The sequence below is a fragment of the Glandiceps talaboti genome, chromosome 14 (genome assembly GCF_964340395.1).
Source record: "Glandiceps talaboti chromosome 14, keGlaTala1.1, whole genome shotgun sequence".
Taxonomy (NCBI): domain Eukaryota; kingdom Metazoa; phylum Hemichordata; class Enteropneusta; family Spengelidae; genus Glandiceps; species Glandiceps talaboti.
In genome coordinates, this window is record NC_135562.1 from 439,241 (window position 1) to 452,780 (window position 13,540).

Below are 13,540 nucleotides of genomic sequence, written 5' to 3' on the forward strand. Positions count from 1 at the left end.
AGACGGCTGTTAAAGGTGTCCTCCCACAGGTCACTGCTAGTATGAATGTATATTGGAAAATGTATTTGTTTTGCGGTTCTGACCTCAGCGAAGGCAAGGGTGATATAGAAATACAAGCGATGAATTATTCATGAATTACAAGTTAGTACAAACGTTGTTTTGTTCATATATATTTTAAACCTCTCATCGCAGTCAATGACCTGAGTTCGTCTCCTCACAGTAGATAGTGTGTCAAGTACAGGAATGCAGTGAAGCAGGCCTAATTTTAAACACATTGTCATAGATTCGTACTGCACTCATCAAGCGCTGACGTATAGCAAAGTTAAGATCGTTGTCGTCCTTGTAATTCAAGTTCACACTGTGCGATGATACCACCGTCGCGACGCACAATTTACAGAAAATTTGTGAAGGTATTTCTCCTACCTGCTTTAGAATTTTCAACTTCAACGCGGCGAAGACCTTCGGAAGTACTTCTTATATTCGCGATGTTTCTACCGTTGTATGATGTCCGTCAACTGTACATTTACAATAAAAATATCAACGTACATAATACCTAGCACAGAGGAAGGCCAGAGTAAATATAAGTCACCGTAAAAGGCCCCGCCTCGTTTTGAATCAGGTGTAATACGGTAGCTGTATAATAGTTTACCAGGGACTTCCCTCTCTACTCTTATCAAGAGATTCTTGTGTTGAACGTTTTTTTTAAACGAAAGTATTGTTCGTACGAGCACCGGTGGCGCTCTACAGAGCCGGATTTGGACTCGCACCATAGGGCGCCCAGGACGATGTACAAACAAACAAACAAACAAACAAAGTAAATATGCATGGGAAAAAGAATAATGTTATTTTAAACTTATGGATAACAATCTATAGACATGTATATATGGGACTATATACTATATTATTATTGGAGAGTTTGATTGTAAAGAGATAAATTGTTAATACAACAGGTAATCACAAGATCCATGTGGAGTAGTGGTTAAAGTAAATGGACTTCAAAACCTAGGCCTATACAACAGGTTCAGGTTCCCAGTAGAATAGAGTAGAGTAGAGTAGAGTAGAGTAGAGTAGAGTAGAGTAGAGTAGGATGGAGTGGAGAATAGTGGAGTGGAATTGAGTGGAGTAGGGTAGAGTGGGGTAGAGTGGAGTGGGTAGAGTGGATTGGAGTGGAGTGTGGTACGGTGGAGTAGAGTGGAGTGGGGTAGAGTCGAGTAGAGTGGGGTACGGTGGAGTGGAGTAGAGTGGGGTGGAGTGGAGTGGAGTTGAATAGAGTAGAGTGGAGTGGAGTGGAATAATAAACATACAAGGACATTCATCAACATTTTTATTTTGAAAAGTTTATTTCATTCTTGTTCAAGTTTCCAAGTATTTTTAAATTACAGTTTAACAATATACATTGTACATGGTATCTTTAAAAAGACATTCCTGGCTTGATACATCTCTACTATTTCTGAATACAGGATTCTCCCCAGTCACAAGAAGTAGTGGTCAGTAATTAATATTCATAAATATTAATGTTCATGAGGTAAATCAAATACAGGTTGTGTCTTAAACTGTGTTATAACTTAAATGCTATACAATAGTGAATTTCAGAGTCCACATTGTTGCTGAGTGACAGAGCATCTTCAATCAAAAACCTGGGTCATAGTATGGGGTCATGATTTTTTTGTCTAAGCTACCATGCATGTAGGTGTAGTTTTTCTACTTGCATGAGCTTGAATAAGACATTTGTTTCTTGTAAGAGCATTTGATAGGAAGACAAATAACTTTTCAGAACCATTCCATGTAGATACACTGCCACAAGTTGGTATACACCTACTTTGTGGTATGATTTCTAACAATATGACAATTCAATTATCAAGCTAGACAACTGCATAAACCCAAAAATCTAATGGGGAAAGATGTGCTTCACCTCCTTGTTTCAATCAAAATTGACTAACAACAAAGTGACTCCACATTTTAAACACTGTCCTTTGACTGAGAGTGGTAATTACATAGCAACAAACTGAACTCAGAAATTTGATAATAGCCACTTGTGTCATTCACCTTTCCACAATCATTTGTGAATCATGATGAGGCTAGAATGACATATGATAAAATAAGTAATGGCACACAGTATAGTGTGGATTGCAAGCTACGTTGTGTTGCTCAGCCCTCACTGGCTTGCTCAATGTGTAAGGACACTCGTGCCACAGCATACCTTACAGACTAAGTATAGTGTAGACTGTAACATACGTCATGTCACTCCGCCATCAGTGACCTAGGTTGCCCGATGTGTGAGGACACTCGCATCACAGCATACCTTTCAGATTAATTATGGTGTACACTGTAACATTTGTCATGTCCCTCATTGACCTGGATGGGGTTGCCCGATGTGTGAGGGTGCCCAAGACATGGCATATCTTACAGTCCAAGTATAATGGTAACTGAGAGGAACTTGTATAATTCAAGGCTTTGACTTTATATAGCCTTTTTTTTAGATTTTACTTCTCAACATTTCTCAATACAAGCAAGTTGGCATAGCAGATAAAGTTGTTATGTAAAGTGCATTGAACTCTGACAAAAAGTTTGAATAACACTGCAGGTTTGAATGCTCGCTTAAGTTTTCTGAAAATATATTTACATCCTGTTAAGGATCTTTGTTCACCCAAGAAAATCATTTTACTATAAAAGTTAATAGGTTAGCATTAGGTTCTATAAGTAGCATACAAAGAATGGTAATACTCATGGTAACAATATTGTCTATAACATAATGAAGGGGGTTTTAGTCTCAAATCAACAATATTGTCTATGACATCATCACATGATATGAGGGCATGTTTTAACAGTACAGTATGGAAAAAAATGACAAATGAGTGGTAAATTCATATCTGGTATGGTGACATTATAATATTCATTTATTCTGGATCTCACTTCTGGCTCCAAGCAGTGTTCCTAGTAACCAAGCCACCAGATCTTTTAGTTAACTGATAATCAGAATTTGGCATGTTAGTATAGGTACGTGCGAACATAGTTTCGCATAAACTCACCACTGTCTATAACATATGTGCATTGGTATGTATATACTTGCATTGGTATGTATACTTGCATTGGTATGTATACTTGCATTGTGTTGTAGTTCTTTGAAATAGTACAATAAAATCCTCAACATAAATATTTGCATTATTTTGCACTCACAGAAAATTAATAGCTCAATAAAGAAATACAGTCAGAAATTAAACTTAAATAAAAAATAAAACTCGTTGAAAATAAATATCTTGTTAACATTAAAAAAAAATAGTTGCCAAAGTATGGTAAGATAGCTGCAAGTGGTACTGTAGTTTTATGCAGTGTTGTTAGATTTTACAAAGATCATCTACAGCAAACAAGAGTATCAATAAACAGGTTTGCATCTAAGCAGGTCTTTTCTTAAACAGTTTAAATGAAACCTTAAGATTCTATTTATAATCTTTAAAGTTACTCCCTTTTTCTATACTATGGTATGGACCAATGCCATTGTTTGAATGCTGTGACTGGACTACTTAACCTTGAAATGGGATGGGTGGGGTACTACAGTGACCTACAATGCAGATTGTAGATAGTAATTTTACAACAATTAGTTCAACAACAGCAAAAAGCAATATCTCAAACATATATAGGACTTGACAAAGTGAAGGACAGAAAGTTGTTTTTGTTTAGTTAAGATATGTTTTAAAATCAGAACATGGTATACATTTTGTGTGTGTTATATGAAATTTTATTCCCATGTATAAAATACATGTATTGTAGATAATTTCCGATATATTCTAGCATGGGACATGTCTTCTGGTATTGGCAGGTAGCTAATAACTAAATACATTCTAGCATGGGACATATCTTCTGGTATTGGCAGGTAGCTAATAACTAAATACATTCTAGCATGGGACATATCTTCTGGTATTGGCAGGTAGCAAATAACTAAATACATTCTAGCATGGGACATATCTTCTGGTATTGGTAGGTAGCAAATAACTAAGCTAACAAGGAAACATATTACGGAATTTCATCAATGGCAAGACCTGGGGATCTTCCTATTTGGATCTGAAGGAAAAGGGGCAAGAAGGGAGTAATGAAATATGGAATGACAAGTTGTAATGATCTGAGAGAATTTCTATATTGAAATCCTTTTCTTGATATGTTTTACGTTATGTATATGACAAAACTTGACTCTTTAGGATTAAGTAGACTTTGCAAGGATTTAGGGATCATACATGGATTAAAAAGGGATTATCCTATTAAGATTATATCACCTGCATAGTAATACTAAATGACTATATGCATTTATTTATAATATGCAATTTTAGTTTGAATTTGATCCCTCTATCATATTTGGTGTTCCCATGGTGCAAAGTTTACATAAAATATACTTATAAATAAGTGCTCATGAATGAGACTGAAATTTACATACATAATAATCCAATCATATCAAGTTGAGTGACTCACTTGTCAATAAAATGCACATATTGATATTAGAACTGAAATGTACGAATATAACGTTTCCAAAACAACAAGTTCATTCGATCAGTTTTCAATGAAATGCACATGACATTAAATATTAAGCTAAATCTACACCAGATTTTTGACTATGTCAATGGCTCACTTGTCAATGAAATCACAGATAAGTAACACAGATGAAATGAACACATCAAAACTGAAGCTGAAATTTATGAATATATAGTTTCCAAAATGTTAAAGTTGACTCACTCAGTTTTCAATGAAATGCAACATACCACTAAATATGGGGTTATATTTAAACTCCATTTTCAATAAAATGCACACAACATCAAACATTGGGCCTGGAATTTTAAAATTGTAAAGCTCCAAATTGCTAAAAAAAACATTTCAATGAAATGCACATAACATGAAAATGGGGCTGGAATTGCAAAATATATAGTTTCAACAATTCAAATTCGTTCACTCACATTTTTGTGAAATGCACACAACATCAAATAATTGGGCTAAATCTTAAAACATTCTTCTGGCAATGCAAGGTCAAAGGTCATTGGTTAACTTACAAATGAAATCCACATAAAATCAAAATTTAGGTTAAATGTTAGGGAATAAAATTATGTAAAGTTCTACTATGCAAAGTTCATTGTTTTCAAAGAAATGCACGTGATAATGGACAGTGAACTGACGTTTACACAAGAGAATGTTGCAAGTTCATTGGTTTATGATGTATAGAACAAATAAAACAATAGATAGCTACCAAACACTCCATAGGATGGAACACTGCAAAACTTTAAACTATTCTGAATATAAGTTAATGAAGGAAAAGCACACGTCAATTTGATAACACTTTCACTGCAAATACATGGCTTTAGTTTAATATTTACAAAGTTATACAAACGTTGAGTTACCTATCCATTCAAAATAAATAAATTCTAAAACTATTTATATTCACCATTAATCCCTTAACAAAAAAAATCCCTATTTTTTACTTGTTTCTAAAAAGCAGAAAAAAATGTCATATTGTGAACAAAATTTCAACAACATTGCTTTTATAAGGAGACTATCATATTACTTTTCTTTCAATTAGCGTTTTCAAATTTCTCCTTGCACAAATAAAAATCAATAAACCATGTATAACTATAAGGTTTCAAAATTAGATAGCTAGGTTTCAATATGAAGGAAATTAAATTTAAATGTAAAAATGATATTGGTGACAAAAATTAGATTACTTATATTAATACGTCGTTGATATCTTTCTGTCAAAATGTGTAATCTTGCTGTGGAAATGATGACAAGATATAACAACGTTTTGATAGGAGAGTCTTATCAATAAAGTCAATTTCTATCAACACTCTGTCTATGTATCTATCTGTGTTTAGAAATATATCAATAGCTGCCAAATAGATTTATTAACATCCAGTTTTATCCAAACAAGAAACACAAAGGGAATCATCTCATTATGTGCTTCTATCCAAACAAGAAACACAAACGGAATCGTCTCATTATGTGCTTCACCAAAGATAATTCAAAAACTTCAATATTTGACATGATTTTATAGTGTCCATCTGTCTCTTACCAACTTTCACTTTCTATATTTCAAATCACAATCATTCTTATTTTTCATAATTTGTTTCATTCAGGGATTAAAATGAGTATGATTTGATAGTTAATGGAAACAGATAAAGTAAATTACATTGGCCACTGTGTCCAAATACTGAGTCTAACTGGTCATAACCAGTAATCCACTTAGGGTAACTAGTTAGAACCAACAACCCACTCAGACTAACTGGTGATAACCAACAATCCACTCAGACTAACTAGTCATAACCAGTAATCCACTCAGACTAACTAGTCATAACCAGCAATCCACTCAGACTAACTAGTCATAACCAGTAATCCACTTCAACTGACTAGTAACCAGTAATCCACTCAGAACAATTGCCAGTGTATACGCATCATTTTCTAGTCAGTCCTAGTCACCAACCAGTTTGACAAAAGTAGATTGTGCATAGCAAGCCACAGCTGGTGGAATGATTTGTATCTATTTTGATGCAGTGTTTGCTTACCACTGGAATAAAAACTTACACCTGCTTAGTGGCCAATGTTGTAAACATTAACAAAACTAGTGCTTGCTATATATATCGAGAGATTTTTACATACACAGCTGTTGGGGACTCCTAAAACTGTGCAAAGAAGACTAGTGTAGTGTGTGAGGTCAAAGGTTAATATGTAAATTGTAATATTACCCGTTTTCTCACTATCAAATCAAATAATCAAATTAGAAACATCCCTTTATCATTCGCCACAATGGTGTGATCCAAGTGCTCTCTGTCAGGATCACGTCTGCAATCTTGGTTTTCTTGCTAACAGTGAAATTCTCATTTGCATATCATTTGCATTGTGGTAAGATATGTTAATTTCAGACTCATCGTTGAGAGTGGAATAATCCATGTAGATAAGGAAACTGGGGGGTGACTGCATGGCTACAGTCTGACAAACATTTTTAGCTTTATCCTCTTGAAGGCACATTCTCACTACATTTCGAGTTGTGTCCTTGGTTGTCCCATTTTTAAATCAAACATTAACTTCACCATCTTTGCCAGGTCATACTCATGATCCCATCCCCAATCATTCCGGGCACCGGCATCATCAAACACTTGAGGCCAGGAATCAGCTACAGAAATAACCAATCAGAATTTATAAAATAGGATTAGTTGGTGGAAATAACAATCAGGTTTCTTGTTAAATATGGTTGATTGGTTGGTAGAAAGTGGTAAGTTGGTAGAATTGACCATTGATATTTTGTGTTAGAATGTAGTAATTAGGTAGATATTACCAATTAGATATCTTTTTAGGGTGTAGTTGTAAACTTACCAATATCCTGTCTGCCATCTGGACTATACTGTACTTGTAAATGTAGGGTATATTTACTGGAAATGTGGTAAACTTACCAATATCCTGTCTACCATCTGGACTATACTGTACTTGTAAATGTAGGGTATATTTAGTGGAAATGTTGTAAACTTACCAATATCCTGTCTACCATCTGGACTATACTGTACTTGTAAATGTAGGGTATGTTTACTGGAAATGTTGTAAACTTACCAATATCCTGTCTACCATCTGGACTATACTGTACTTGTAAATGTAGGGTATATTTACTGGAAATGTTGTAAACTTACCAATATCCTGTCTACCATCTGGACTATACTGTACTTGTAAATGTAGGGTATATTTACTGGAAATGTTGTAAACTTACCAATATCCTGTCTACCATCTGGACTATACTGTACTTGTAAATGTAGGGTATGTTTACTGGAAATGTTGTAAACTTACCAATATCCTGTCTACCATCTGGACTATACTGTACTTGTAAATGTAGGGTATATTTACTGGAAATGTGGTAAACTTACCAATATCCTGTCTGCCATCTGGACTATACTGTACTTGTAAATGTAGGGTATGTTTACTGGAAATGTTGTAAACTTACCAATATCCTGTCTACCATCTGGACTATACTGTACTTGTAAATGTAGGGTATGTTTACTGGAAATGTTGTAAACTTACCAATATCCTGTCTACCATCTGGACTATACTGTACTTGTAAATGTAGGGTATATTTACTGGAAATGTGGTAAACTTACCAATATCCTGTCTACCATCTGGACTATACTGTACTTGTAAATGTAGGGTATGTTTACTGGAAATGTTGTAAACTTACCAATATCCTGTCTACCATCTGGACTATACTGTACTTGTAAATGTAGGGTATATTTACTGGAAATGTGGTAAACTTACCAATATCCTGTCTACCATCTGGACTATACTGCACTTCTAAGTGTGGGGTATATTTCCTAATTTCTTCTGCTAATTCTTCTGGTGTGAAACTCATAGCAGCAAGGTTGTATGTCCTCAGTTTAAGCTGATGTTGTGGAGCTTCCATCATTTCAACCAATCCTCTCAAACAGTCATCAATGTACATCATTGGTAGTCGTGTATCTGGTCTCAGATAACAACTATGTTTTCCAGATTCCAGGGCATCGTAAAATATTTGCACAGCATAATCTGAAAAATATTGTCAGAAAAAAACATGATTTCTTTGTGACAATTAGCAAATCAAAGAGCTTATAATTTGAATTGCGTGCAACATAGTGACAATCTGTAATAACATAAACAAGTATTTTCCTGTTAAAGGACTAATCATCTGATAAACAACAAAACAGTATGTGTGAGATATAGTAAATGAAGAATAAATCTACATGTATAAAGGAAAACTCATACTAAACTACAACCCCCATGCAAATATACAAAATTGAAAATGCGTCTGAACTTGAGGTGTGTATTTGTGTTGCTATGGATACAAAAGACATTAATTTAAATAATAATCTATGATGTTTGACCTGATTTGACTACTAGTGTTGTTCTCACCTGTTGTACCACCACCTGGTAATGTATCAGCTGATATAACACCTGGAAACCTAAGAGATCTGAAATCTACTCCAAATTTATAGTAATAGTACTGGAACAAAACAAACAGACAAATTACAATATTTAAATACACATTTGTTTCAATTAAAGGGCTATGTTTCAATCCGGGGTTATCGGATTAGTGTTATCTCAATCCTGGGTTATCGGATTAGTGTTATCTCAATCCTGGGTTATCAGATTACTGTTATCTCAATCCTGGGTTATCGGATTAGTGTTATCTCAATCCTGGGTTATCGGATTAGTGTTATCTCAATCCTGGGTTATCAGATTAGTGTTATCTCAATCCTGGGTTATTGGATTAGTGTTATCTCAATCAAGATTACATGGCATCATTCTTTTGTTGTTCCAATAACTCTGCCAAACAATCGTTTTTCACACCTACCGTACTAATTCGAAGTGGGCCTTTAAGCCAAATAATGTGAATCACTTTATAAGGTTTATTCTGATTGGTTAGAAAACAAAGGAAGCAAGCACATCTGTTGGCTGTAATGTTAATGAGTGATAAAATAAATGTATGTTGTCCAATCAGTGACAACCTTGTAATAACTTCACATCATTCCCCCCCCCCCCCCCCACCCCACCACCACCACCCTTAAGCAAGATATAAACTACAATAGCAATGTAGTTGTAAATCAATTAAATGATACATTTCTACACTGACGACTAGCTAGTTCACTGGTTAGGTCAAGTTATCCTTATATATGTATAGCTACATGCACTCATGTAGGACTTTAGATGCCATAAATACATTGTATGTCCTGGGTCTTGTACTTACCTCTCCTAATAATTCACCATGGACCTTAGACACCCCATAAATTGTTCTGGGTCTTTGAATTGTTACATCAGGGGTAGGATTCCTGGGTGAATCTGGTCCAAAGGCACCAATTGTACTTGGTACAAATACTCGTAACTGATACTGTTTAGCCAACTCTAAAATATTGTGTACTCCCTCTATGTTCACTTTGATTGCCAGTGGGACATCCATTTCTCCAATTGCACTCAAGAGGGCGCTAAAGTGGATGACCCAGTCAATCTGCTGGTTGACAACTATTTGTTGCAGATTTTTTGCATCTAAAATATCAGCAAACATGTATGGCCCTGCAAGGAAAATATAAATACATGATAAACAAGTGATACTACTTCTCTACAGTGAATAATAAAACTTCATATTAACTGCATACAATATACATTTATAACATGTATTGCATTTGTGTAGCTATTGGCGAGTACAACTTCCTGAGGGTTATTAATACACTGTATGTTTGGAGTTGAAAAATGTGGAGTTTAAAAAACAATTTTATACAATTTGTTTGATAAAACCTGTAATTTTCACTAGTATCTGTTTTGTTTATGTGGTATGCTGATGATGACCGACAAGATTGTCAAACCTGGTTTACTGATAATTGTCATCTGTCAAAATGTATACAGAGATAAAATTGATCCAACAAAATTGTCCTCAACTACAGATGAAAATGTCTCATTTTTTTTTTTTTTAAAGATTCTCGTTAAGGTAATTTCAGAATGTCCTAATCGTAAATTCCAAATTCAAGTTTCAGTTCAAGCTGTATTAATGCAATTAAAAAGTCAAGATTTCATCACCAATAGCATTTTTATTTATTTATTTATTAGATATAGATGACAATGCAATGTTCAATCTTCTGCAGGAATACATCACAGCATACATGCACATCTCAAATTTATAGTATGTATATCTATGACAGATCACCTTAATATCTGACTTACCACTGTCCAATATATATTTGGGTGCTTTAATAATATCTGACTTACCACTGTCCAATATATGTTTGGGTGCTTTAATAATATCTGACAGAATAATATTATCTTTGCCATATTTTTTCCTTAAAACTTTTGCCAGTCCTTGTCCAAGCTGACCTAATCCACCTGAAATAGGACAAAAAGAGAATTTGTTAGATTACAGACTATTGGTACAAGTACCGTAATTCCTTGGGTTAGCTCCCTCACACAAGTGCCCAGTGTGTGTTTGTTTAGAAATGTTTGTTTAGACAATGTCTATTTTTAGAATAGTTGTGGTTGACCACCCACCCCCACCCTCCCAACCATGTATTTGTTTATTTGTTCATTCAGGAAGACTGGCAAACCCACAATAACGGATCAATTGTTTACAGTATCGATCATGGGTACTTGAATGTGTTAAGGTACCTTACCCATTAACTAAAATTGGATGAGATAATGGTGAATGTGTGAGTTAGTAAAAGAAAGTAAAAGATACTATTTCAATTATGGGATGGGGATAGATGAAAATAAATGAGTAATATTATGATAATAATAATTAAACATTATTGAATTTATTTTTTCATACCATGTACTATCAGACATGCTTACCAACCAACAGTCTTTCTATATATGTTATATACATGTAGTCAGGTTAACAAACACATACGTTGTCTTGTCTCTGTTTTCAAGATTCTCAATACATGGTAAATTTTTGAAGTCTTCCTAGATAGCCTAGTTAACACATAATACTTTCAAGTCTCCCTAGTCAGGTGAGTAAACACACATAGCAAATCATTCAAGCCTCCCTAGTTAGGGATATAAACACACATAGTAAATCTTTCAAGCCTCCCTAGTTAGATGAATAAGCACAAGCTGTTTCGTCTGTATTTTCAGGTAAGTTTAGCATATATGGTAAATTTTTGAAGTCTCTCTAGATAGCTGAGTAAACACATATACAATGTAGTACTCCCTAGTCAGGTGAGTAAACATACATAACAAATCTTTCAAGCCTCCCTAGGTAGCTGAGTAAACACACATAGTAAATCTTTCAAGTCTCCCTAGTCAAATAAATAAACACAGTCTGTTAAGTCTCTGTTGTAGGGTGAGTAAGCATATCTATAAAACAAAGTCTCTCTAGTTGCAAAAACACACGTAGTACTGTCAAGTCTCTGTAATCAGGTAAGCAAACAAACACAGTAAATATTTCAAGTCTGCAGACAGACTTTAGCATCTTTTACAAAAAACTTATAGATTTTTTGATTTACTAAAACTAAATCAGTACAGTAATGTAACAGGTGGAGATTTTGATTGTGTTGGCAATAACAATTTTGAGTTAGATCAAACAGACTTGAATAAGATGAACACAATATAACTTCATTTCTGATTGACCACTGTCACTGATTGTTGCACATCACAAATTCAATACAATTGCCCGAGCAGATTCTTTAGAATCTCGGTTTCATTTTTGATGCTGTTCCTATTGCAACCCACTGGTTTCTATAGTAATTGGATTAAAAGCTAGTTTGGTGGCTTGCCATTTTCTGAATAGATTTCTTTATACTGAGCACAACTTTAATTGGAAATAAAATCCAATCTTTAATACTGTAAAACTTCATATATTTTCTGCTAGGAAGTTTTGTAAAATGTTTGTCCACAACTGATTCTTAGAGACAATGTTTTTTCTTTCCTTTGTGCAATTTATAATATTTGTCCTAGACAAATGTTCCAGGTCTACATTATGAATTATTATGTGTTGAAAGTATCTATTAATAGTTCACAAATTAATAGTTCACAAACATGTATATACATGTCAGAATGAAAGTTTGAGGACTCTGGGCACATGACTACTTGAACAGAGTCAAAATGTTTTTAGGAAGTAGTCCATCCCTGATGATGCTGATGAGACATCAGTGAAAATTAGGGATTCACTTCCAAGAAATATTTTGACTCTGTGAGTAGAAATTTTTGTATGTCTACATTATACATGTAGATTATCAACAATTGACATCTTTGAACAGAGATACACATTGGATTTCTATCAATAATTTCAAGAAATCTAAATAAAAATTTAGAGAAATCTCAAAAAATAGGTTTTTATCCAATCTTCCAATATTGTCCTTTATACAAAGTATAGTTTTTATGGATATATGTAATATCATTCATGTGACTTCCATTTCACTAATATTAAGAAAACATAACTCAGTCTGACCAATATCAGAGATGTGATTAGAGAAATAAATGAGAAAAGACTACTTAAGTCAAGAAAATATTAAGCAAACTTTGCACTCCATAATGGGCTCGGCTGTCGCCTCGCCCATTATGTCGTTCAAAGTTTGCTTTCGTCCATTATGGGCTGAGAGGGCGTACATTATTGTTTAAATATAAGGATGTCAATAGAATTATGAAAATAAAGCTAATAATTCAAGGATGTCAATAGAATTATGAAAATAAAGCTAATAATTCTAGGATGTCAATAGAATTATGAAAATAAAGCTAATAATTCTAGGATGTCAATAGAATTATGAAAATAAAGCTAATAATTCAAGGATGTCAATAGAATTATGAAAATAGAGCTGTTGTCATTGTTTATGACAAACAGGTTTATGTTTACATTATAAATACTGATATATTTAATATTAATCTGGCATTGATCCAAATTTTTATGTTATGGTGAAATGAAATTATAGTATCACTTTACAAAGACAACAATATGGTTGTACAAAGTTATATTGATACTATGTAGAGATACATGTAGTTGAAACGGTTTGAAGTGGATTTCACTTGTCCTCATTACGACAACTTGAATTAATTTTGAACCGATTTACTT

The 13,540-nt window shown here is 34.0% G+C and overlaps 1 protein-coding gene across 1 annotated transcript in view; it reads right to left on the reverse strand.

The window, feature by feature from the left end:
• Positions 1-1,356: 1,356 nt before the first annotated feature.
• LOC144445588 (L-threonine 3-dehydrogenase, mitochondrial-like) overlaps positions 1,357-13,540 on the reverse strand; it is a 31,443-nt gene continuing 19,259 nt past the window's right edge. The window contains exons 3-7 of the mRNA XM_078135197.1: positions 10,747-10,860; positions 9,734-10,056; positions 8,899-8,989; positions 8,269-8,535; positions 1,357-7,144 (exon numbers count right to left, since the gene is read on the reverse strand). Of these exons, the coding sequence (XP_077991323.1) occupies positions 7,005-7,144; positions 8,269-8,535; positions 8,899-8,989; positions 9,734-10,056; positions 10,747-10,860 (935 nt within the window). The 3' untranslated portion in view covers positions 1,357-7,004. The remainder of the gene's footprint in view (positions 7,145-8,268; positions 8,536-8,898; positions 8,990-9,733; positions 10,057-10,746; positions 10,861-13,540) is intronic.